The sequence below is a fragment of the Apus apus genome, chromosome Z (genome assembly GCF_020740795.1).
Source record: "Apus apus isolate bApuApu2 chromosome Z, bApuApu2.pri.cur, whole genome shotgun sequence".
Taxonomy (NCBI): domain Eukaryota; kingdom Metazoa; phylum Chordata; class Aves; order Apodiformes; family Apodidae; genus Apus; species Apus apus.
In genome coordinates this window covers 70,657,799-70,684,233 of record NC_067312.1, presented here as the reverse complement: position 1 = coordinate 70,684,233, position 26,435 = coordinate 70,657,799, and the positions used below count along the sequence as shown (strand labels likewise).

The 26,435-nt window shown below is 38.1% G+C and overlaps 1 protein-coding gene across 2 annotated transcripts in view; it reads left to right on the top strand.

Annotated features, from left to right (window-relative positions):
• SSBP2 (single stranded DNA binding protein 2) overlaps positions 1-26,435 on the top strand; it is a 194,569-nt gene that overhangs the window by 149,492 nt on the left and 18,642 nt on the right. For both annotated transcript variants that reach the window (XM_051642072.1, XM_051642071.1), the window contains 7 exons: positions 3,386-3,453; positions 9,338-9,386; positions 11,305-11,340; positions 15,235-15,289; positions 18,283-18,353; positions 19,672-19,750; positions 22,733-22,761. In XM_051642072.1, the coding sequence (XP_051498032.1) occupies positions 3,386-3,453; positions 9,338-9,386; positions 11,305-11,340; positions 15,235-15,289; positions 18,283-18,353; positions 19,672-19,750; positions 22,733-22,761 (387 nt within the window). The remainder of the gene's footprint in view (positions 1-3,385; positions 3,454-9,337; positions 9,387-11,304; positions 11,341-15,234; positions 15,290-18,282; positions 18,354-19,671; positions 19,751-22,732; positions 22,762-26,435) is intronic.

Sequence of the window (26,435 nt, the reverse complement as noted above, 5' to 3'; positions counted from 1 at the left end):
CACCTTGTTTTAATGTCCTGTTTCTACAGTGCTGTAAGGTTGACTCATGTGTGCCTGCAGTGGGGGGCCCTGCTGCCTTGCTGCACGGGCAGTCAGTCTGCAAAATGTGCTGGTGTCCAGTATAGCAAGTATACCATGCATATGAATGAAAACTTACTGAAAACTTCCCTCACCTTTACATTTTATTATTCTAGACTGTTTCAAAGTAAAAAACGTGAAGCAAAAAGCAGTGGATGATTGTAAAAGATTGAATCTGTGAAATGCTCCAAAGAATTGGGTTCAGGCTCTTTTTTCAAAGCTTGTAGTTAGCCTAGATGAACAAGGTGCTACCTCCAGTCTGACCACTTCTTAGAATCAGAGAATCATAGAATAATTAATGTTGGAAGGGACCTCAAAGATCATCAAATTCCAACCCCCCTTCCATGAGCAGGGAACCCCACCACCAGACCAGGTTGCACAAAACCTCATCCAGCCTGGCCTTAAAAACCTCCAGGGATGGGGCATCAACAACCTCCCTGGGCAACCCATCCCAGTTCCTCACCACCCTGATAGTGAAGAATTTCTTCCTAATATCTAACCTGAATGTCCTCCCCTCTCTCAGTTTAAAACCTTTACCCCTTGTCCTATCACTATCTTCTCTGATGAGAAGCCCCTCCCCAGCTTTCCTGTAGCCCCTTTCAAGTACTGGAAGGTGCTCTAAGGTCTCCCTGGAGCCTTCTCTTCTCCAGGCTGAACAGCCCCAACTCTCTCAGCCTGTCTTCACAGCAGAGCTGCTCCAGCCCTTTGATCATCTTGGTGGCCCTTCTCCGGACCCTCTCCAACAGGTCTATATCTTTCTTGTGCTGAGGGCACCAGAACTGTACACAGTATTCCAGGTGGGGTCTCACCAGAGCAGAGGCGTAGAATCCCCTCCCTGGCACTGCTGGCCACACTGCTTTTGATGCAGCCCAGGATGTGGTTGGCCCTCTGGGCTGCAGATTCTCCTTCCTATCCTTCATATTTGCTGGTGATCCTCCCACATACTCCCTAATGCTTTCCAGTGAAAAAAGAATCAGATCATCTAGAATACTTTTTTTTTTTTTTTTTTTTTTTTAATAAATCTTAGCTTATCTGCCTCATTTTGGCCATCTGTAGGAAGTGCTTTTATGAACCACTCAACTACCACATAACCAGTGCTGGTGGTTGCTTCGAGTAAAAAGCTGTACGGAACAAGTAGGGGTGCTAACTTATGCAGAGCAGGGCTGCAGCTGAAGGAACATGCATGTTGGTAGGCTTAATGAAGGCACTCTTATTTTAGGACCTTTGATTAGAATGAGGAGTAATTAGGTTTAGGAGTGTGTTTGATTAGGTTTTCTCCAATCCTGTAGGATTCCATAGAGATCTTTAACCCCAGTCCACACACACAATGCCTGAATTAAAACAAAGAGAAGGAGATACCAGACTGACCAAAGATGGACAGTGGCTCAGCTCCCCACATCAGAATGGAAAAATGAAATAAAACAGATACAGAGCTGCCATTTTGTAACAGTCAGCCTGTGTTCTCCTCAAGATCCAGTAGTGCCAGCTGGGGGTGTTAGTGTGTCCAGCTGCTCTGACTGCCCACCAGTTACTGCCCTACAGTTCTGACAGGGTAGTTGCTCAGGCAAAATAATCTAGGATAACCTAGTTTAACTAACAGGAGGTTTGAGTTAATCTGGCTGATTTCACGTGAGCATGCACACCATTTGATACACTGGCTGCACAGAGAAAGGCAGGAACAAGAAGAGATGGGTGACCAGCAGCTGTGGATGATGCTGTTACAAGGGCTTGTAGCGAGAGGACAAGGGGTAACTGTTTTAAACTGAAAGAAGAGAGATTTAGGTTAGAGATCAGGAGGAAATTTTTTAGTGTGAGGGTAGTGGGGCACTGGAACAGGCTGCCCAGAGAAGTTGTGAGGGCTCCATCCCTGGAGATGTTCAAGGGCAGGTTGGATGGGGCTCTGAGCAGCCTGGTCTAGTGGGAGGTGTCCCTGCCCATGCAGAGAAGTTGGCACTTGATGATCTTTAAGGTCCCTTCCAACTCAAACCATTCTATGTGTGCTATGATTCATTCTATGATTTTATGTCTTCAGATGGCACTTGTGGGTCTAAAGAGGACATCTTTTTGCCCCCTCTGGTTGTGTTATTGCAAACCAGCAAGCATTAGGACATTTCCAGGCTTGTTAGCAATGAAAAAAAGTGTGAGATTCTTCTTGGCAGCAACAAAAAGAAGCTTCTCTTCTAGTTCTTGGTCAGTTCTAGATAACTGACATGTCATATCAGTCAAGGTATAAACAGCACCAGACCCAGGCTTTTGAATATCACTGTTGGATTTCTCCCACATATTGATGCATTCATACGTGCATGGTTTTGTGAATCAGACCAATATAGAGAGCACTCATAGGCCTGAGTCATATAGTTAATGCAGTTTCTAGTATACTAACCATGAAAGACGGTATTTGTTTTATTACTGGAAAATAGACTGCAACAGTGACCTAATTTTTTTTTTTAGGTAAATTGCTTTTTTGTGTCCCCCCCCCTTTCCAAAATGCATAGCTGTTCATTTTAGAGGATTTTCTATTAGCCATCCTTTTGTAGTATCAGAAAAAATACAGCAGAAGTAACACAGATTCAGGAATTCTTTGATTGCGAGGTGAGATAGACTGTTCTGCTTGTATTCCTCTGAATAAAAATAGGTCTGAATTACTTTTTAATGTTAACAGTACAGTTAAACTTTTCTCATAATATCAGAGCATAAACTCAGATTTTATAGGCATTGAGCCATTAATTGGTTGGCATCAAGATGACATTCATTATCATGTTAAGTGCTTTTCATATTAGTTACCATAGACTTACTAGAATTGACTGATTCGAAAAGAAATATAATGGTTATGCTGTATGTAATAAAAGTGATATAATATGGTGTAATTTTATGCAAGCATTTATTGATCCGCTAATAAAATCTGATTAAAAATAATATTTAAGCTCCATGATTTAGAAATCTTAGAATCTAAGTCGAGGTTTCTGATTTTCAGTGGGGTCCTTAGGTATGAAAAGTTGAATACATTATAAAACCTGCCCCTTTCTGGCCTTTGGTATGACCTCTATATGTGTAAATAATTCCTCCTGAAGCAATTGACATTTTAGCTACTCCAAGTCTATTTCTGTTGTTTGCAATTCTCTCTCCTTGGGGTTACAATATCATCTTTTTAAGTCAACAATGGAAACACCTGAAAGATTGAATTGCATTGGCCTATCCAGTCAGCTGTTATGTAGGGATGTCATTAACCTGCTGTCCTTTCTTTCCCCCTCCTCTTTGGTTTTGTTTTTTTGTTTTGTGGTAGTCTGACCCTTGGTTATCATTGCAGAACTATGGAGGTGCAATGAGACCCCCACTGAATGCTTTAGGCGGCCCGGGGATGCCTGGAATGAACATGTAAGCACAATAATAACATCTTATAATATTTAGTAAAAATCATTCTTTTGTTATAGAAGTAACATTTGGGATACCTAAGATGAAGAGAATATGCTTTGATAAACAGCATGCTTTGATGACTGGTAACTGCAATTTAGAAAAGTGAACCCACAGCAGTTTCCTTCTTCTGCATGAATTTTTTACAGGTGACTTTACTGTCCCTACAAGCTTATACAATTACTTAGTTTCTTTCACAGGTCAAAGTTCAAATATTGGGAATATTTTTGTCAGTATCATCACTGATATATACTTGCATGCATTTAAAAAAAAGGACATTATTTACATTTGTGGGCTTACTTTATTGATGAAATATTTTTTTTAATGCGTAGTAGTTCCTTCCTGCCAAATGAAGAAGGACTTAATTTTATCAGAATAAAACCATTGCCTTTAACTGTTTTTAAAAAAGGATATATTTGAAAGAAGTGTGGATTATTCTCTCTATGTTGCTGTTTTTATTTCTGTAACTACATTTATATGCACTCTAAACAAATAGAAGAATATTACAGATATGTGTGTAAGGTTTTCTGTGTTTCTTTGTATTTCTGGGACTGAATTGTCATTTGGTAAAAACTGATACAGACTGAGTTCAGTTAAGCTACACTGATTTATTCCAGGCATGGATTTAGTCATGTGAGTGTATCATGTCTTTACACCTGTAGGCAGCCCCCCTTTCTAAGTGTGTAGAAAAATTCCAGATGTAAAAATGGTGTATCTAGAGTAGACTAGATTTAAGCTGAGGATAACAAAGGGCCCATCATGAGCAATCTTCTGCACTTCAGATAAACCTTTGCATGCTTGGAGAAGCCTACATGATTAATGAGCCTGGAAAAAAATACAAGAAGGTGCTCCTTGTATTATTTAGATTTCACTCTTAATGGTTCACAAATGTTAAGAGACTGCTGTAGTTACCTTTAGCATAACACAGACCAGAAATTATCAACTTCTTCTTGTTTCATGGCCCTGTGCCTACTGAAATTGGTGCATTTTTTCGTAACCAGCATTTTGCAGAGCCTGGGGTGGTCACAGAGGGCAGCATGGTGGTCTGGCTAGTAAGGCTAGAATGATTTTACCACTTAGAGCAGAGAACATGTTATTGTCTTACTCCTTTTACACCTTTGTCTTTCAAGAATGAGTTTTAAGCAGATTGACCCAGAAAACACAGTGAAGAGAAATACATGCTTGTTATGTTTATATAATAGATACCCAGTTTTACTCTTATAGGAAACTTAAATAAGTGATTGTGATTTTAATTTCAAGTGAAGGGTTACCAACCTGAAAAAGTTGAAGAGGAATTGATATAATTCCATTTAAAAATACCTAACCCATCATACCTTTAATTTCTTCTGATTTCCACACATACCTTGGATCCTTGAAGCATATTAAATAAAACCCAAAGTTGGGTGTTACTGTATCATACCTATCATATATTAGACTCAAGACAATTCTAGGAACAATTCTAGGCATTTCTTCTTTTAAATAAAATTGATGTTGAAAAAATATTTAGATATTTGAAATTCTGTGTGAGTGTAATATAAGCACTGTGGAGATTGTCCTCAGGAGGAAATTGAGTTATAAGAGAAGAAAATTAGCTTTCTAGAATCAATTGTTGTAGAAATAAAATTGAGGGTAGGTAGGATATTTCAAAGCTCCTTATACACATAAATGAGAGTTTACACAGAAAAAATAAGAAACAGGTTCCTGGGTGACAAGAAAAATTCCTGGTCTGCCAGAAAGAGAGAATATGGGTTGAAATACTAGCATTTCCATATTGCAGCATTTAGTAAGTATGTTTTATCTTGTGTTGAGCCAGTAAATACACAGAGATCATGTTCTTTCAATTCAGTCTTCTAGGAAGTACATTTACCTTTGAACTTGTATGTCCTTTTGAAGAGGACACCATGAACTGGAGTATTTTACTTGGGAAATTCATTAACTTTGATACAGAGTATGATCTTAGAAGAACAGTGTGTGAAGCAGTAATTATGAAGCAGGTAACAGTAGCTTCCTCAGTGCCTTACCAGGCATGTACTGCATTGATACTGCATGAATAAATTTTACCATCAAACTGAGTTGTTTGGGTTTTTTTACTTTGTCAAATGGGGTGACAAATACTGATCAAAGGAAAACAAAGGTGTTACTACGGTCTGGGTTTCTTTTAATTGTATTTCCAGGACATGAGGTTTTTTTCTTACTGCAAAGTTACTACTGTCAGAGTTGTACTTAAACTGAAATCTTAGTGAAGACTCATTTTCTGGTCAATTCTAGTATTCAGAGTTGGTCAGAGTGCATCTAATGCTAGCCTACAGGCATTGGCAATAGATGGACCCAACTGTGCTAAATGTGTTCTTAGTATTATCCCTTAAAATTTTTCTAAAGCATAGGGCTGAGAAATAACAGTGTATGTCATTTAGTGTACTTCTATTTCTAGGAAACAGGGTAGCTATACATGTTTATTGCCTTATAGTAACATCCATTTGTTTTTACAAAGCCATACTTTTTTCTTACATGAAAAATTTACAAATTTTCAGTGTTCTAGTCAGTGCTTTTGGATTTTTGGCAATTTTAAAACATAAAAATGTGTGCTCTACAAAAAAAAAAAAAACAACCAACACAACAGCAAAACCAAACAACCAACCGAAAACATTAAAAAAAACCCACAAACATTTAAAACCCAGGTTTTCTCCTTGGAAAGCATGAAAGGCAGCTGTTTTGGTTAAGAGCAGAATATCTGCAAAATATAATTGTACATTTTTCTCAATGGAAAAGTCTTCCTTATTTTCAGAAATAACAACAACCAGCTTGGGAGCAGATAGACAATATTTCAGTCCAGGGGCATATACTGCACAAAACCACTAAATAATTGCTTGCTCAGTTATAACTAATGCCTGTCAGATTACTGTTTGAAACAGCTGATACATATCCCATGTTCTTCTACAAAATAACTTTATTTTACCAGTAAGGTTTTAAGTTGAACTTGGTGTAACCATTCTTAGTAAGATCTTTCTTTCTGTCTTTATGGAAAAATGCTTTCTTTGGAACAAAATGGTAAATTTCAGGGAGCAGTGTTACTTTTCACTAGCACTTTTTAATGACTCACATGACCTGCAGTGCTGTCTGAAGTGCTAAGAATATCTCAGTCATGCCTGAAAAGAAGAAAAAAAAAAAAGTGATTTTGTTTATAACTTCTAATCATAAACTTGTGTCTAAATGTTTAATTTCCTGACTCAATATATTTGCCCCCTGGGAAACTGAAATCTTAGACTTTATTTTTTCAAGTATTAGGATCAACACTGACAGACTTTAAGGATAAAATGCAGGTGTAATTAGTCATAGATAGGTACTTCATCAATCACTCCATATTGGAATTGGTACATGCATAATAATGCTTTATGACTTTGCTGATGCCTCCAAAATAAGCATTTAATAAAGGGGGGAAAGCTTGCCTGCATTGCATAAAAAACCCCCAACAAACAGCAGGTAGCTTTTTTGTCGGTGTGATTTATAAACTAAGAACGTGTGGCTCCACAAAAACCATATGGCTTTCCAGCAGAATCTGCTGCAGTGTTTTCTAAATGTATACAAAAAGCTGTCTATGGCTTCCAGTAATTTTGATAATTCCAACAGCTTTTTAGATGAAGGTGAGTTTCCCAGTCTCCTGTCCAAATTTCTGTGTTGCTGTGACTTAGCCCAATCACATATCTGAGTTGGCTTTTTAGGTATCTCTGATGCTCAGGGTAATTGTCACAGCTATTTCCCATTTGATGCTTTTTCCTAGATTTATTTGTGTTACTTAATGTCACACAAACAAGTGCAGGGATTTGGGGTTGAAAGCAGAATTTCAGTGTTGTTACAAATATCCTTGATTTGTCTGAAAATGAGGATCCAATAAACCAAATATGGTACATAATAAAATGAACTTTTTGAGGAAAAAAACCAACAACAAGCAACAAAAAAAAAGAGCACGCAGTATTTCACCTTATAATCACTGGCATGAATCACTAAGGAGCATGAATTCCGTGAGTTCCTGTCATTGCTTAGCCTCCCCTCACCTACATTCCTGTTTTCCAGCCTTCCAAAAATGTTAGCGGAAATAAATAAATTTAAACTTGATTTATTTCTGTGAATGGTTTGATCTAATTTTTTAACATTTTCATTAACAAAGTAATTTAAAAATAAGATTCAATATTAAATCATTTGGCCAACATATCTACTTAGCAATTTGTAGGTTTGCAAGACTTCAAAATAGATTGAAAACTTCCTGAGCTCATTAATAAAGCCTGCTTGCTTCTCTCTGTTGAAGTTACTCTCCCATGCGTGCTAAGCTGTGGAGGCTAATGTTGCTTTGCTAAAGCTAATGAGGCCAAAATGCCATTTTAAATGCTAAAGTTTTGTCATCTGCTCTGACTCTCAGTTGTCAGGGCCTTCAAAAAAAGTGATTTTGTCTTCTTTATAAATAACTAGGAGTTCTCAATGCTCCCAGGAATAATTACAGTTATTGAGATGTTATGACTGTAAACATGGAGATTTTACCTCCCATATGGCTTCGTTCCCTTAGGACTGTTAGAAGATGAAGCCTAACCATGGAACTGTTTTTCTGAGCTCAGCTAGGAGTGAGAAACTTAAAATAACAGCAAGAATTGTGAGAAAAACATGCCCATTCTGAACAGTTTCCCTTTTCCCTTTCCCTGTTCCCTTCTGCTTCTAGTACTGCTCTGATGTCTCTTGGGAGTTGGCTCAATTAAACAAGAGCATTTGGGCCAAGTGGAAAAGAATGTCTGAGAAGTCTGAAATTTTCTTTTTGCCTGCTGTATGATTAATTTTATGTTTCTGTGACTTGAGTGGAGATAATGCAGCCTTAGTCAAGTAGCAAAATGTTTTTCTGTACCTATCTATACATGTTTAAAGTGTGTTTATAAAATGGCAGGTTTTCGATTTTTTAACACACGATATTTCTTATTACTGTGATTATATACAGCAACATGTTTTCTGTGCCTTGTTCCTTTAAAAAATAGGCTTTCCTAAAACATTTAGAAGGTACTAGCATCTTATTAGCTAATGAACCTTTACTACACTTGCAGTATTCTAGATCCATGCATCCTTAGTTCTTCAGGAAGGTGCTTAATCACATAAGCAAGAGTACTGCTCTATGTCTGAAAGTACACTTATATTTTAGTACCTCTCTGCCTTTGTAATGTAAGTAGGCTTTTGTGGAATGTGGGGTACTCTCTCCAAATATTTTTTAAAATATTAACATAGTATAAGGGAAAACACTCCTCGTGAGAACTTAAAGAATTTGGGAACTTTTGGCTTTTTACTCTTTGCAAAACTTCTGTGCCACATTAAAACATTTTATCTGCTTAACACAGAGTTAAATTTTCTGTAAACCAGCAGGAATGCTCTTCAAGAAACCCTAATTTTCATTGTCTCTCAAGTTGTTCCATTGAGAATACAATAGGAGAATGTCTGTCTCTTCTGGGCTGTAGCCTCCGACTCTGTGGCTACTGGATAAGGACTCTTGGTGCCACTTTGGCAGGTGCTGTCCCAGAGAGTTTAGAGGTATCAGGATGAGTCAGGAACCAGAGTGTCTTAAATGTGAGTGACAGGGTTGTATTAATAAATGAATTCTTAATCAACTCACAAACTGGATCAAATGATAATGATAGTCCAACGATGAGGATTTTGCAGTAGCATTGTAACTTGGTGTAGTTGTGGTTGATAAACATACTGGAATTTGAATAGAGCCATCTCTTTCCTTACTCTGGAAACAGATTATTTTTCTTTCCTTCTCAGAGCTGGTCAGAAGACAGAGATTGTTCTGTTTCTCATCTTTCATCTTCTGTTACAGGGGTCCTGGGGGTGGCAGACCTTGGCCAAACCCAACCAATGCCAATTCTGTAAGTAAATTTTTAAAATATATTAGACATCCTTTTATATCTAGAGAAGTATTTCTCATCAATACACCAGGAAAAAATTCCACTTTGTTCCGAAAGAGAATACTGCATGCCTTATATTTTGCCCTGTAGCCCTAATGCAGACCCTGATGCAGAGCAGGTACAGTGAGGAGCACATCTGAACAGAGATCTCACTGACCTGCAAATATCCAGCTTTGTTCATAATCACAAAGCAGCTCTGCATCTTTACATCAGTTACAGCATTCCCACAACACAAAGGTTATTCTGGGGTGTATTTAAAATACATTTTAGCTTCCTCTATAAAGATGAGCTAAGTCAACACTATCTGGCCAGCAATCTCTACAGAAATCACAGCTTGTTAAGATAAAGCTTAATGTGTGCTCACATACTTTACATAACCAAAGCACATTTACTGCTCTTAACTAGGGAATATGGAATCATTGAGCAATTGCTTGCAAGACATCAGCCATTTTGTATGCTTTTTGTGAAAAGCAGAGCACTCGCTTGAATTTCACTGCAACAGCTACAGAATTAGGTAGTCTAATAGCAGCTTGAAGGAAGAAGTCAATGAGGCTTCCAAAATGAATAACAGTGTCTGATATTTCTTCAGAAAATAAAAGTGAAGTTTTCATTTTCATTCCGTGATCATGCAGCATTACTATCAAAATGTGTCTGTTTTTAGCACTTTCAGTTGAATGGAAGGAATCTGGCTTAATAGACTAGCCTGGCTGGTTGTTGTTCTCAGTTTTGATTTTTTAATTCCACTAATGGCAATTGGGGGAAACAAAGAAGAGCTGGAACACTTCCTCAGTTTTCTTATGCATATACTCAACTAAAATGGGTGTCAGAATGTTTTTCAACTGACAGTTGAAATATTTTCATTCTGTGAAATTGAGAAGTCCAGTAATAGATCAAATTGTCTAGAGTCATGTAAGATGCTTATGCTATGAAATAATTTTACATTTTGTCAGTACAGCTGCTTAATTTCTATCCTCCAATAACTTTGATCCATGCTCCTTTAGAGAGAATAATTGCAAAGGCTATCATAAAGAAGGAAATGAGATTATTCACAGACAGACAGACTTATCTAGATGTCCTCTGCAACAAGCGCAAGTGAATTGGAAGAGAAAATAGAACACTGGCCTTTTAAAAAAAGAATGCAAAGAAATAAAATCAGTATAATTAGTATATTCTAGGGTGAAATATATGAGAGTTGCTTTTCCTTTCTATAGTCAAGATACTAATCAAGATTTAAGTTTCAAGAACATACAAATTCAGTCCATGCTTGAGATTACTCCAAAGTCCTATTTACTTTAATGCAAGTATTTGCTGCTTATGTTTAAAAACTTTATAAAGCATATTACCTTAATAATCTTCTAGCTGAACATTTTCCTAAAGAGTACAGATCTTAACAGACCTTATTGTGAGTCCCACAATAAGATTAAGAAGACTCTTGCAGTAAATGGAAGAACTGGATTGATACTAGATCCAATAACTTGGTATCTTAAAAAAGTGACACTGCCTGTTAGAAATGGACACCTCACTAGTGGAGAGCAATTGTCAGACCTCAGCCTATGGATATTTAAATATGTGAATTATGTTATTTGTATTCATTTCATTAGAGTGGCTACCAGGGCACAGTCATTTTAAATTTAAAAGTTTGCATGTGAAAAATTGGGTACTAAATTTTGTTTGTGTCAATACTGCTGGTTTTTGACTTGAACATACTTGGAACAAGTTGTTGAAAAGAAGAGGTGTTTGTTTTGACAAGAGTAATCCTTAACCGTGTCTTAGGAATAAATTTAAAAATAAGCTTTAACCTACAGCTGTACATAAGTGTATTTATGGACTCAGTCTCACTGCAGAAGAAATTACTGATTTGTTTCTGTTGATACTACAGATACCTTATTCTTCAGCGTCTCCTGGGAACTATGTAGTAAGTACACTGTTGTGTGTTTGCTTATTAGAATAGATTTCACATTTTATTTAGGCAAAGAAATAGCTGTCCAGATGTTAAGAACAACCCTTGTGTATTGGTTGAGAACTGAACATCTGATCTGCCCTTACATTTTTTTCTGACATCTATAGTGCATATGTTGATGTTGATTACTATAATCATTATCAGTCTGGTCAGAATTGCCCTGAGTGCTGTTTTATTTAAGCAAACATTTGTATAACGGATACAGGATATTGTCTCCAATAATAAAGGACAAAAAAAGCCAAACCAGGTTTCTTGGTAACACAATATTGTGTATGAGTTCCTGAACTTCTTCAGAAAAAAAAAATTGAAGAATTAACAAGCTTTTATCTTCCCAAAGATACACAAATGGGTCCTTAAAGCTAACATTTTAAGTGAAATTTGTATCTTGTAATTACCTTCTGAGGACTTAAAAATGCTTCTTGTTCTTCAAGGGTCTTCATTTCACAGACATTGTGTTAATTTACTATGGATTAGTTGGTATAATTGTTTTTTCTTAGGCTGTACTTTAGAATGAAATTTGTAACTAATAGATCTTTGTAATTGGACCAGCATTGAGCTGTCATTGAAATGAACACCTTCTCTCTGGACTTTAACAAATACACTTTACCTATCAGCAAAATGTTTTTTGTTGGAGTGTATACTGTTGTTTTTTGTCTCTCCTAAGAGTATTACTTTGTTTATCCTTTTAGACTCTTTATTGCTGTTTTTACTGTTGTACTTGGATTATTTCTACTTCTGATGTACTCCTCTAAGGCATATTGTTTCATCTGTTTTTATCACATGCTTAGTACTGGTGTCACAGGGTAACAACAGAGAATTTTTCTGTGAGCAAATATATTTATATATAGATATAAACAGATATATATAGATATATGTTGGATTCCAAGTTTCTGCTGGTCAGTCAGGTTTTAGTAGACCTCTTTTGATATTCCATATTTTGTCACCTGAAGATTAGACAACTGTAGGGCATTAGCTTTGAAGAGTATAGAACCTGGAGCTATTTCAGACTGTGGAAATAACATGTCCTTCAACATGAGGACAGCTTCTTCATCTGTTTGTGCAGCTTGTAAATTCACCTTACTTTCAGTCTTCATGAGATGATCCTGCAGAGCTAAAACCAAAGGATGAGCTCAAGGATAAGTTTGTTTTGTTTAGACAAAAGCAATTTGTTTTGTCCTTTATTTAAACCATTAGGAAAAGGTTATGATTCTCCTAAGTGTCCATAACTGTAGTGCTCATTTTGCCACATGTTCCGTGGAAGCAGTCCAAATCTGCTCATCTCCAAACCAGTTCTTTTGAATGCAGAACTTTGTGAATTTCTCTCTGTTGAGAAGAGGATTTGTTGATTTTTTCCCCAGATATTAATGATTGATTATTGTTGCAAATCTTGAAGACTTTTTAAAAAATATTTGACTTTATAGTTTTGTTTTTTAAAAGTGTAAAGTCTTGAGAAACTAGAAAAGAAGATTCTATAGAAAATTACTTTAAAGAAGCAAACCGAAGTAAAATGCAGGTTGTAGGTAGTGCATTCTCTTGGTGTACTCACATCAAGCCAAAGGTCAGGTGGGAAAATTACTTGGACAGAAGAGAGCATCACCATATTTCAGTGTATAGATAGATATCTTCCTTGGCAGAATGACCCTCTTAATCCAAAACAACTGAATTTGATTGGAGCATTTAAAGAGCCAGGTCCTTGCTGAAGCACTTCAGCTTTTCAGCCAAAGAGTTTGTGATCTGGAACTACACACTTTGAGAGTTTAATCTGGTTTGCTTATAAGAGAAATAATTCTGTTACATATGAACATATTCTCAGAGTGGAAATAATACTGAGAGGCTTTCTAAGAGAAGAAAAGATGGAAACAATGAGAGTAAATGTATATTTAAAATTAGATGCAAACGTTAATAGTGATTATAAACAACTTTTCTAATAAATGACCAGTTACTGGTTTCTACAGCTCTTTGTGTGATGGTGAAAAACATATACAAACCTAAGTCAAGTTAGTGAGCTTAGTGCACAAGTACATGGATAAAAAGCCATAGCCTGTGATGCCTAGAGGGTAATTTATGTGGTCTAAAGGCCCCTTGGAATTTGGAGTCTGTAGCTCTGCAGCTCCAGCAATGGGAGAACTCATTGCTGAGGGCTGAATTAGACCTTTCAGGTGGTTTTGGCAAGCCTGATCCTTGCACATTCGTTTCTGGTTGAGTTGTAATTGGGAAGGGGACAAAAGCTATGTGGCTGCTGGCAGTACGAAATGAAGTTGTGATTGTGCTTGAGTTTTTTAAACTGATTTGTGGGTTTCATGGCAGAGCAAGCCTTTGTTCTAGCACACTTTATAAAGAGATACCCAGTGACCTTGCTTAGTTCACAAGCAAGGGGAACCACAAGATGAAGAACTGGTGGGTGGGGTTACATTTAAGGACATGGAGGTATATATATGTTTACTGGCTGCTTCTGCATAAAAGATTTCTGTTTCATCTACAATTAACTGCCAGTTGATCACTGGCTGGCAGACACAGGTTGTTCCCCCTGCAATTATTTTACTTGTACAAGCCTGCAGAAGAGCACTATAGATGAGAAAGCTGATACATTGCTGAGTTTGATTGCCAGAAAATAGTATTTGCTGGTCTGTTATTGCTGAATGTTTTGTGAGAAATGTTAGTTGAAGTTGGCTCTTGAGAAACAGTGCCTGTTGTTTTAAGTCCAAAACTTCTCTGCCTCCCTAAAAAAATGCCTCAGTGAATTATAGCAAATCTCAGCAATGTCCTTGTAAGCAGACAGGAGCGACCAAACCTTTGTATTCGATGCTTCTGAAAAAATGTCCCTGCCTGGAACAACATGTCTGCCATTTTAAAATATAAGGAAAGAGATAGAAATATGATAAAGAATCATATGGCAATGAAAATAATAATCTGTTGTTAGCAATCAGTGTATTTTTTATTATGGAATGTCAATATTTATTAACTTCTATTCACACAGACGTTTTTACCAAACTGGGAGTTGGTAGTTCTTCATGTGACTTAAAAAATAATAGTGCATCTGTGAGCACAGCAAGCAAGAAGATACATTTCTGTTCTTGCTAAACAGCTTGTACATTAAGAACCTTAGAATGCTTGTTTAACAATCAGCATTTTGTGTACAGTTCATAGTCATACACAAATTTGCAACACAGGAATACGTGAAACTAAAAAAATAGCTGTTCCTTGGTGGGTTTTTTGTTGTTTTTTTATGTTTGATTTAGTAGTCTAGGCAAGTGATACAACGGTACCCAGCATTGTGAAGACTTTTTAAATCCATTTGTCATTAATTTGAGAAGAAGTTATGTATACAGATGTTATTTTTTTAATTGTAGGATATTATACAGAAAGAATTAAGATGCCTGTCACATTGAGGTACCAAGTCTGCCTAAATAAGAAAGCTATCTTAACGTAATGAGATTCTTCTGTCCCTATAGGACACCCCCTTGCTTTGTGCTTAGAAAACAGTGGTTACCCAGCCATTGACTGTGTACAGAGTACAACAAAACAGAAATGCCAGCTGAAAAAAACATGGTAACAAAAGTAGGTTGAGGGAATTAAATATAATTGTCTTAGGCCCCGTTCCAAGTATTTCTCCTGTCTGAGTCACAGCATGACACAGAGTTATTGACTATTGGATGTTCTTGAGCCTGTGCCAGAGCTCACTGACCAACTACCTTGTCTTAGTCTCTTTCACTAGCTGATGAGAGAATGTGCTTGTTTTTACCTGCATGACTCATGACGTTCACGATACTTTCATTTGTACTATGTTTATTTTTCACTGTGACGTGTTTTTTTCCTTCTGTTCTAACTGACATTTTCTGCTCTCTCTAGGGTCCTCCAGGAGGTGGAGGACCACCTGGAACACCTATCATGCCTAGTCCTGCAGGTATTGAAATATACTTGGAAATAAAAAAAGATAATTATAATGAGGTTTTAGGAAGTACAGAAATTATTTTTCAGACTTTGATCTTCATAAAGAATTGGATAATGATAAATTGTTTGGTTTATACTTTCTATATAATTTTTTCCCTGAGCTTTCACTCTCTTTCTCTCCTTGCTATGTTGCAGAAATACAAATAATTGTATCTCTGCAGTTCAGGGGAATTCATTTACCTGGCTTTTGAGCCCATCTTTCCTGCACATTTTCAGAAACAGCAAGTTAAAAATGAAAGAAAATGCAGTCTTGATTGGCTTTTGCTGATGTTCTTTGGGACTGTTTCACCAGCTTGGAAATGAGGAGATTTCTGAACCTGGTGAAATATCCTTTGTAGTATCCTATGGGATATCCCCTGTAGTATACTGGGGGATACTCTTGACCAGCATGTGTGGCTTTTGAGCCACTTGCTGCCTCCTGCAGCTGTGTCACCTGGCTGACATCAGGGTCATGCAGGGCAGGTTGCTCTCCTCTGTCTTGCCATGGAAGTGTAAGGCCCCAGAGAAGCCATTGTCACATCCTCCTACCAGTGGTCTGTCCCCAGAACTTCAACTGTCCCATTGTTTCCTGAAGTAACGTGGTCTGTCTTGCAACTTGGACCACATGGAGATTTTGGCCATGCAAAAGATTGGCCACATTCTTACTAAGGTTTGGGGTAAAAAGGAGGAGGATGGGAGGATTCGGGGTGAGCATCTCAAGGCTTAAATACGGTCAACTAGATGTAAGTATTTCCCTCCATCCATTTTCTGCAAAAATTTTGATATGAAGATGTAACTGTAGGATGTGGAGGACACTGTCCTCCACCATGGACATCATCAGAAATTATGATCATCATCTGCTAAAATGAAACTAATTGCATTTTGTGTAATCCAGTATTTAGTGACTGCTCCTTTTGGCCAGTATCTGCCTTTGTAACTCACTCTCACCATCCAAGAGGGACCCATTCACCTCAGTGATTTTACAGCATCCTTAGTCCTTATGTCTTATGTGTTCTTGCTGTCCTCTACAGTACGAGAGAGTCAGGAAGTTTCCTAACTGGCCATAAAAACTTCTTGCACCAATGTAATATTTTCACTTAATACAATTCTAGGGCTTTAAAAGAATGCAACCTAAGATAAAATGTAGGGTTTCCTGATTAATATAATTAGTGAAAAAGATAATTAGTGCAAGCTGGCATTTCAAAGTTAAAGTCTCTTAACATAAAACAAACTTATGGACAGCTTGCACTTTTAAAAATAGTCAGCACTGCAGTTATGGCACATTGTAGGACCTCTGTATGCAGCTCAAATAAAGCTTCTGATGACAGTTGTTCCCATTTTCGGAGTCTCAGAGATGTTTTGAGGCTCTGTTTTTCCAAGTATGAAAACACGTAGAAATTTTCCACCTAATAATTTTGTAAAGGTATTTACTGACCTCTGAGACAAACTAGTTTCCATGGCCCAGTTAGCCCATACGTATTCTCACATGAGCCAGCAGAACACGGGGAGAGCCAGGGATGTGTGTTGCAGAAACATCTAGTGGCTGAATAACTTAACACCTACCTCATCAAACACTAAAAATAACTTTTTATGTGCTAATTTTACTTTGATAACTTTAGGCTAAGAGGTTCCCCCCTCTTTATAACAAGCATATTTGAATGTCGTGGTGCTACATAGTGTTCTGCACCTAATGGAATTATTTACTCACCAAGGTTAGTTGGTGTTCAGAAAACTTTCTCAGAAAGATTAAGGAACAGACCAATACTTTGATTTTAATCACCCAGTGTATGTACAGATGAATTATTTCTGGGGGCCAGACCACATTTCCAGTTCCAACCCATTTCAGTTTGGTCTTGGTCTGACTCAGAAGTCCCCCATCACCTTGTCTTGGCAGAGGAGCTATAGCTCAGCAGTGTTTTTCCTCCATGTTGTTGATCTCAAAACTCTTGTTCAAAGAGGTGGAATGGTCTTTTGGAGGAGCTAAGTACAGAGTATTAAGTTATTCTTTATTCATTTTCCAGATACTATAGAGGTTCTGATATTCCATGGTTGAAAGTATTTTTTTAAAATCATGTTGTGGCCTGAGGGATGTATTCAGACTTTCCTTTCTGGAGATTACAATGAATAGTTTGTATCTGCTAATGGTTCTTAGGCATTATTTTCTTAACTTCAACAAGAAAAGTAATGTGGGTTGCCTTTTAGGTGTCTTGTTAGTTAAAGCTTGCACTTCAGTTCTGGAGGTGCTCCACCTGGAAGTTCATGGGCATTGGCTGGAGGAACAGGGCTGAGATGCAGCAGAGCTGTGTCAACATCTGACAAGGCTGAGGGAAACTCTTGGCAGCACTTGCTGCCTTAAGCACCGTGCTGTGCCAGGGCAGTTTTGTTGGTGTTTTTCTGAAGGATTGCACCATGCTGTGCCATGAAGATACATCAGATAAAGCTGTCCTTAGACACAGATCTTTGCACAGTGTTCCACTGAATAGTTAGATATATCCAGAAACAAAAACTGACATGAATGAGATGACAGAATTTTCATTCACTATACTAACTTGCAGTCTGTATAAATGAAAAGCTATTTATCATTTATTACAGATGGAAAACAAATTACAAGAAGTATTGATAAGGAAGAATCTCCTGTTTTATAGAGAATACTGAAGATGAGTTAAGTGATTTGGAACTCCAGGAAATAGGGCTTATAGAATTAAGTAGTTACAAATACTTGGTGATTTATTAATCTTTCAGGAGATTCTAGAAGTAGTCACTTAGGGACTACTGCAGTTATTTCTTTTCATAGCTCTCTTGTGTTGTGGCAATATATAGAAAGGGAGTGAAGTCTTCCATTGTGTTGCCTCTGTGTATCAGTGATTCATGCACAGAAATAATATTAACAAAATTACAGGAAGTGTACTAGGTGAGTAGTTTTATTGAAAGGTATATATTAGCAGCTAAAGTAATCTCTTATTACAGATTCAACCAACTCTGGAGACAACATGTACACTTTAATGAACGCAGTACCACCTGGACCCAACAGACCTAATGTAAATATGAAAAAGTTACATACTTCTTTCAATTATACAGCCTTTTTGTATCCAAATACTGTATTTCCATCACGTATCTTTAATACTAACTTTTTCGGTTTTATGGGTGACACTTCAGTTGCTTTCTCCCCACAATGTACTTTTTAATGTTTCCCAAATCAGTCGTACAAATACATGCCAAATAATGATTGGGGCATATATTTTTTTACATGGAAAAAGAAGTTTGTGCATGTGGATCTTGGAGACAACTTAGTTTATCATGCTGTAGTGCAGTAGACTTCTGTGAGATAGGATGTCATCCTGGGAGCTGCCACTAAGCAGAGTTTCTTGAGAATTCAAACCGTTGTTATAAAAAAGTATCTGCCCCTGAAAAGGAAGGAAAAAAATTGCTGACAGTGACCCAGTATTATGTTGCCTTGGTGTTCTGTAAAAAAGGATAAAATTAGTACCTCTAAGAAGAAACAAACTTACCTGTTTATCTAAATTAGATGTTAAGAATTAAATCCACTGATAAGTATTCGCCTGACAAAGTAGCTAACTGGTGACTATTTTAGGCTAAATTTCAGCACTAAAGCTAGTAAAAATTGGGATTCTTAGGTGGAACTTGTTTTTCCTCTGACCTTTCTTTATACCTTCAGTGTAATTGTGTTTGTCTGATTATGACTATATTTCATTATTTACATGATGGGCCTTTGGGGAAAAAAAAAAAAAAGGCCAGTAAAACTTAAAAATACAGATATTTAGATATTGCTAAAGTGTTATGCAGTGAATTTTTTCTTTAACGTCCTCAAGTTTGAAGAACTGAATTTAGGGTTAATATCTCAAATTGGACAGAAACTATTCATGTTGCAAAGGCAATAATCACAGTAGTCTGACTGTCAGCATGGACAGGGTGGAGGTTGAAAGCTGTTGATTAATCACTTACTCATTGAAGAGAATTGTAAAATTCCCTGTAACTTCAGTGGGAGTAGAGCTAGGTCAGCACTAGCAGATTTAGAAGTCCTTTACAAATTGCTGAAGTAAGTAATAATTTTTTCCTAAGTTGCATTTCAGAATACAGAGGTGAGAATCTCCAAAAATCGTGAATATAGAGAAAGTAAACAAAAGCCATGAGGTTTTTGTAGTCTTCACATGAAGGACTTTCACTAGACCTGTTGTATTCAGAACTGGGACTGTGCTTCTTTTTGTTTCCTTTTTTGTTTGTTTGTTTCTTTTTTTTTTTTTTTTTTCCCTCTGAGGAATGCTTTCTTCTTACTAGATTCTCTACAAAAAAAATTGTACAAGTAATATCAGTTTCTAATGTCTGATCCTTTTGTAGTTTCCAATGGGGCCAGGGTCAGATGGACCTATGAGTGGACTAGGTGGAATGGATTCACACCATATGAATGGATCATTAGGTAATGATAGCAAATATTACTAACATTGTGAATTAGTAAATATTATGAACATTGTGCATTTTCTATGACTAGTTCTCTGAGCTGTGTGGAAGACTGTATACAAGATCTTGTAAAAACTCCAGAAACCATATACATCAATAAGAAGTATTAAGATACTTTCTAAGCATGAATTTGCATACTTAATGCACCTCTGGAAGAAAAATAATGTATTTTATTTTATTAAGAGGGTATAGTTTTAATCCAGTTGATGAAAACCACACTAAACACATATACCATCACGGTAACATAGAGGTGAAGATTTAAGAACCATTTTTATTTAGCTCTCTTCCTCTTTCAGAATCTTGGGAAGGTGTCATTGTGGCATGATGGTGCACTTATCAATTTCCTGGAAGTAAATTACTCTATATTTTGATGTATATGTTTTTATCCCAATGTTTTTGTATTCTCATTTATTCTATAATTAGCTGTATGGCAAGTATGAGTACTATAGCTCTGTCTCCATTAGCATCTTCAGACAGGTGCCAGATTTAGAGCACCTGAAAGAACATGAATTCTTGTCAGGGCATGTGAGGCAGGAGGAGGAGTGTTCTGTTTGACTTGGGACTCATCTCTAGGGGAGAAGCCTTGCCTCCACCCTGCAGAACACACCCTGCTCTATCTCCAGACTATCCTCACAAACTCTTCATTCTTACTCTTTGCTGGAAGGATTATAGACACTTGAAAGGGGTTTAAGATACAAGCCACATCTAAATAGTTACACTTACACCTTCCTCTTTCAAACCCACAAGGTAGATAAATACCTTCTTTTTATTTCTGCTCATCCTGTCACACCAAGACAGTAGCTCTGAATACAGCTCATCTTGTTGTCTTCTCTTCTGCCTGCATCAGGGGTGTCAGTCATGCAGGCGACAACAGGAGGTTCAGAACCTTAGGCTGCCAAGACTTCAGATCTCCTTCTATCCCCCTTGTCTACCAGCAAGGTTCTCTTTCACATCTGGAAGCTGACCCCATGCCCACTGGGCACTATGGGCACCCTGCTGGATTTCCCTCATGGGGAGGAACCCACGCAAGCTGGGTACAGGTCAGGTGGGCAGAAGCCAAGCTGCCCTTGTTCTCCTTCCTTCTGTCGCCAAAGAAGAGCTCTGTCACCTTCCCAGAACAGACACAGACCAACCTAAACTCCAAACCATTTCAGTCAGTACTACCGTGGAGGGTGGAGATCTATAATTTGCAGCCCAAAAGTTGGAGGTTTTGAGACAGAGTATTAACAGGTGAGCAGAGGGAGAAATTCGAAGAGGCTATGAAAAAATGAGAATAAAACTGAAGCCATCAAACCTCACGTAGCAGATGTTTTCAACAATTAAAATTCAGCAGGAGGCATCTATCTCCTAACAGAATGTTCTTTTTTTTTCTAGCAAAGCATGTCCCTGAAATTCCTAGATTACTTTGCATAAGGACACCTTGTGATTCTACAGGCTTTCTTTACATATTACAATCCTAAAATGCATTGTTACTTTAATAATTATGCACATTACATTCAAATAAATGAAAAACAATGTAAAAGGTAATCACATCTTTTTCTGTCATTTTCTATAGGCTGAGAATTATTTCTTAGCTAAAAGAAAAAAATAAATTGAAACAGTTACAGAAGCATTTTACATGTACCAAGCATTTGGTTAGTTATTTTCTCTAAAGAAAATGATGATGTGCTTAGTCAAATTAATGGTGGCTTCTTTCTAGGGGTAATTTCATAGCTACACTGGAACATGAGTTCTTTTAGGAGAGGAGGGCAGGGAGAGATCTGCTGCATTTATTTCCATGCTGCAGTAGGCAGCTGTATCTTGTAATCAGACGGATAAATTAGTCAAGGTCTGTCTTCAGCTTCTCCAACTTGTTTGACCAGAGCCTTTCTATTGTATATCTGTTCATAGTTCTGATGGTTAGAAAGAAATATTTTCCTGATTTCCACCAAAATTTATCCTTTGGGCCATGACAAAATTACTCTTCATAGCATTTATGGATCTGATGTATTTATTCTTCTCAGCCTTAATGTTCCTGGCTAAGTATGGTAAGCTATTTCAGTCTTCTCTCACAATTCCCATTTTTTGGATTTTTTTTTCTCTGATTTTTTTCTAGTTTCATATTCAGTACTCTTCTAGAATTTTTCTTTCCTGAAGAATAGGTGACCAAAATTGTTTACTCTCTGTTGCTGCTAAAAACACTTTTCTTGATACATCCATCCTAAAGTTATATTTCCTTTATTCTTGGCTTTATCTGAGTGAGAACTACAGCATGTGAAAAAACTTAAGTAGTCTTGCACTCATTATATTTAATTTTATTTGGTTTCTGTTACTTTCATCCTCAGATCACCTGCTTTCTTCTGAAAGATACTGTCATCATCAGTATTTATAGTGCATCAAAAGTTCATGTCATTTCAGCCAGTTTCAGTAGTAGGCTTCTGCTTTTGAGAGCAAAAATACCAATGAAACCCTGCCAGCTGACCTTACTGATAATAGTGAACTTCTTCCCCCCCAGGAATATCAGCTTTTACTGGTTAGCCATGATTTTGCTTTTTTCCCCTCAAGCTTAAACAACATTTCAATCTCCCTCAAATTATTTGCCTCACCTGTACCCTGCCATGGCTAATGGAGCAGGGAGGCTGGACATAGGTTCTCTAGAGTTGTGCTGGGCTGCCTTGTCCTGAAGGGATGCCACCCAGATAACTGATGCAGATCAGAAGCCTGTCCTTCATTTTTTTTTCCTCACTTTTTGCACCAGGTGTGTATACAGAGAAAGGACCAACATTATTCAGTACTGACTGTAAACTTTTACTAAGGGAGACATTGGAAAGGAAGTGACATGATGCATGGGTGATTATGTTTTAAAGTACTGGTGTTGATGCTGTATCTTTGCTATGAAAAAAAAGTTCTTAGATTAGCTTCAGCTCAAAACTAACTGAAAAATTGTCTTTTTTAATTTAAGGTTCAGGAGACATGGACAGTATTTCCAAAGTGAGTATCAAATTGATCAAATACTTTGAATTTTTAGAATGTTTCACTCTAAACACATTTTGTTTGTCTCTGTTACAAAGCTTTTGGTTATGTATCTATGTTTTCTACTTGTCACTCTTCGGAGGCTATGCAGAAAGAATGAGTTTAATTGAAAATTTATAATCAATAACTAGACTTATCCCTTACTGTGTAATAATATGTATTATTGAATGCTATTACTTATATCCAGTTCATAATCTGATTGATTATGTTATAATCTTCCATACTGTTAAGGCAAATTAATATAGTTCTAATAATAAATTCTAGGTAAATTTCGGAAAATGTCATTAGGATGTTACTTTTATGCACTAAATTATTGCTTTTGTCCCCTCTGTTAAGGCAATGTTAGTATCTTAATCGTTAGTATAAGTTTCTAAAAGCCAGATTAAGAAGTAGTTTCAGAAGAAGCACTGTTTTGTTATCACAACCATTAAATAGTGGGAAATCAATGTGAGTTTAACCTGCAGCAGCTTTGCATATACAAAAACAATACTGTGCTTGAATGTATCACTTCTTCCATAAAAATAGCACTACTACGTATGTGATCATCTTTGAGCTGGGAAGAGCTTATTTGGTGTTGATAAAGTGGCACAAACCTGTGTCCTGCAAAACACTGTGTTCTCCTCCACCTCTTTAAATGTGACTGACTGAAACTAATAAATACATCACCACAACAATCTCCCTGCACTTTTGTGCTTCCAGTCTATAAATACAGAAATTAGTTAAGAGATTGTTTCAGTTAAAATATTACAACTCATAGGTTTGTAGCAAAATTCTTAACAATCTTCCAAGAAAGCAGTATGAGATTGATTTCAGCTGCCTGTACATTTTGGTTGCCCCCAGAGGAAGTGCCACGGTGCTGCTGCTAGATCTCTCCCAGCACAGACCTTGTCAGTCTGTCTAAGGCTGGTTTGTACATGCCCGGGCACACTAGGATCTGGCTGTAGGTCTGTTCTCAGGAGCTATGGTGAGATGCCAACACATAGGGAACAAAATGTACCAGTAAAAGTTAGGGGGTGACCTGCTGGAAAGCAGCTTTGGAGAGAAGGACCACGGGGTCCTGGTGGACAACAAGCTGAGCATGAGCCAACAATGTGCCCTCACAGCCAAGAAAGCCAGTCATAGAATCCTAGAGTGCCAGCCTGGAAGAGACCTCAAGGATCATCTGGTCCAACCTTTCTAGGTAGTGCTATACTTGATATGAGATGGCTCAGCACCCTGTCAAGCTGACATTTAAAACTGTCCAATGTGGGGGAATCTACCACTTCCCTTTGGAGACTATTCCCGTGTTTGACTGTCCTCAAGGGGAAGAATTTACCTCTTGTGTCCAATCAGAATCTCCCCAGGATCGACTTGTGCCCATCACCCCTTGTCTTTTCCATGTGACTCCTTGTAAATAGGGAGTCTCCATCTTCTTGGTAGCCACCCTTTAAATACTGGAACATGGAGCCTTCTTTTCTCAAGGCTGAACCAACACAGTTTTCTCAGCCTCTCCTCATATGGCAGGTCCTCCAGTCCTCTGATCATCCTTGTGGCCCTTCTCTGGACCCTCTCCAGCCTGTCTGCATATTTTTTATATAGCAGGGACCAAAACTGAATGCACTACTCCAGGTGTGGTCTGACAAGCACCGAGTAGAGCGGGGTCATGTCTTCTTGATTTCTGCTGCTGATGCCCTTGTTGATGCAGCGCAGCATCCTGTTGTTTTTTTTTGCCCTGCGTCACACTGTGCACTCATGGTGAGCCTGTTGTTCACCAAGACCCCCAGGTCCCTTTCCACAGGGCTGCTCTCCAGCCAGGTGGATCCCAGGTGAACTGCGCTTCTGGGTTTTGTGTTCCCAGGTGCAAGACCTCACACTTCTCCCCATTTAAGTTCATAAGGTTCCTGCTGGCCCAGTCCTCCAGTCTGTCCAGGTCATCCTGGAGGGTGGCCCTCCATTCTGGAGTGTCAACCTCTCCACTCATCTTGGTGTTGTCAGCAAACTTCATCAGGGTGTTCTTGATCCCAACATCCAGGTCCCTTATGAAGATGTTAAACAGCACTGGCCTCGGTGTCAGTCCCTGGGGGACCCCACTCATTGCCAGTACCATCCTGGGGTGCAGTAGGAAGAGTGTGGCCAGCAGATCAAGGGAGGTCATCCTCCCCTCTTCTCAGCCCTAGTGAGGCCTCACCTGGGGTACTGCGTCCAATTCTGGGCTCCCTGGTTCAAGAAGGACAGGGAACTACTGGAGAGAGTCTAGCACAGGCAACTGTGATGATTAAGGGGCTGGAGCATCTGCCTTGTGAGGAAAGGCTGAGAGAGCTGGGGCTGTTCAGCTTAGAGAAAAGGAGGCTGAGGGGGGATCTCATTCATGCTTACAAACATCTGCAGGGTGGGTGTCAGGATAATGGGGCCAAACTCTTCTCAGTGGTATCCAGTGAGAGAACTAGGGGCAGTGGTCACAAATTGGTACACAGATTTAACCTAAATACAAGAAAATACTTCTTTATTTTGAGGGTAACAGAGCACTGGAACAGGTTGCCCAGGGAGATTGTGGATTCTCCATCCCTGGAGGCATTCAAAACACACCTGGATGTGTTTTTGTGTGGTCTGCTCTGGGGGTTCCTGCTCTAGCAGAGGGGCTTGACTAGATCATCTCCAGAGGTCCCTTCCAATCCCACCATGGCCATTCTGTGATTCTGTGAAAATGGCTCACCTAAGTTCCCAAGGGTAAATACAGAATTGGTTGAGAATACGCTTCCAGGTCTTAAAAAGGCAGGAATCATTCTTGGTTTAATGGAACATGTTTGTGTATCCAAAGAGGAGGAGGAGGACCCTGTACAGTTCCCCCGTGTGGGACTTTCTGGTCATGTGCTATGGAGAGGGGTAGCCTGTGAAGTGTGCTTAGTGTGTATCTTTCCTGGAGAGAAGGGCCTCAGCACTATGTGTCCAAGGCCATTGCTGCTGCCTCACAGGAGCAACATCTACAGCAATCCTGTATTTTTGTACATTTGTAAGATCTATAACATTTTCAGACTGCAAAAAGTAAAATGATGGATTGAATTGACCATATTGCCTTAGTTGTTCTGTGCTGTGATTCAGTAAAGGCCTCCAATGAGCTAATAAGCATACAGCACTTGTAAAATCAATGTCTGTATTTTTTCCTCAGTATTTTTACTGTAAACTGCAGCATTTTTTAAGGGGAAAAAAAAATTCCATTAGTTAGCCATAGGATTATTTTGAAAAGCCTGTTTTCAAATCACTGGTATTAGATATTCAGTCTAAGTGCTAATACAAGTATCAGGAGCTTTAAAAACTTCAATCCAGAAATTTACCTGCAAGTCCTGTAATTTGTTTACCATAATAAATAAATCATGGAAATCAGATTTGATGCATGTCTTTTTCAATTATCTAAACAAAGAATGCTCTTTGCTTTGCAAGTAGCTGAGCTGTCCTGTTTCACACACCATCACGTCTTTTTCTCTCTAGCACTGCCCATTGTGCAGCCTTCATTGACTGTAACAAAAGTGTGTGGGTAGCATTGGTAATTTTGGGCAGGTAGCAGTCCATAATGCTTTTAAAACCTGAATGGAAAAGTTTTGCTTGCAGGAAACAGCAGAGACCTGGAGTTGATGCAGGCAAAATTATTTTGTGGC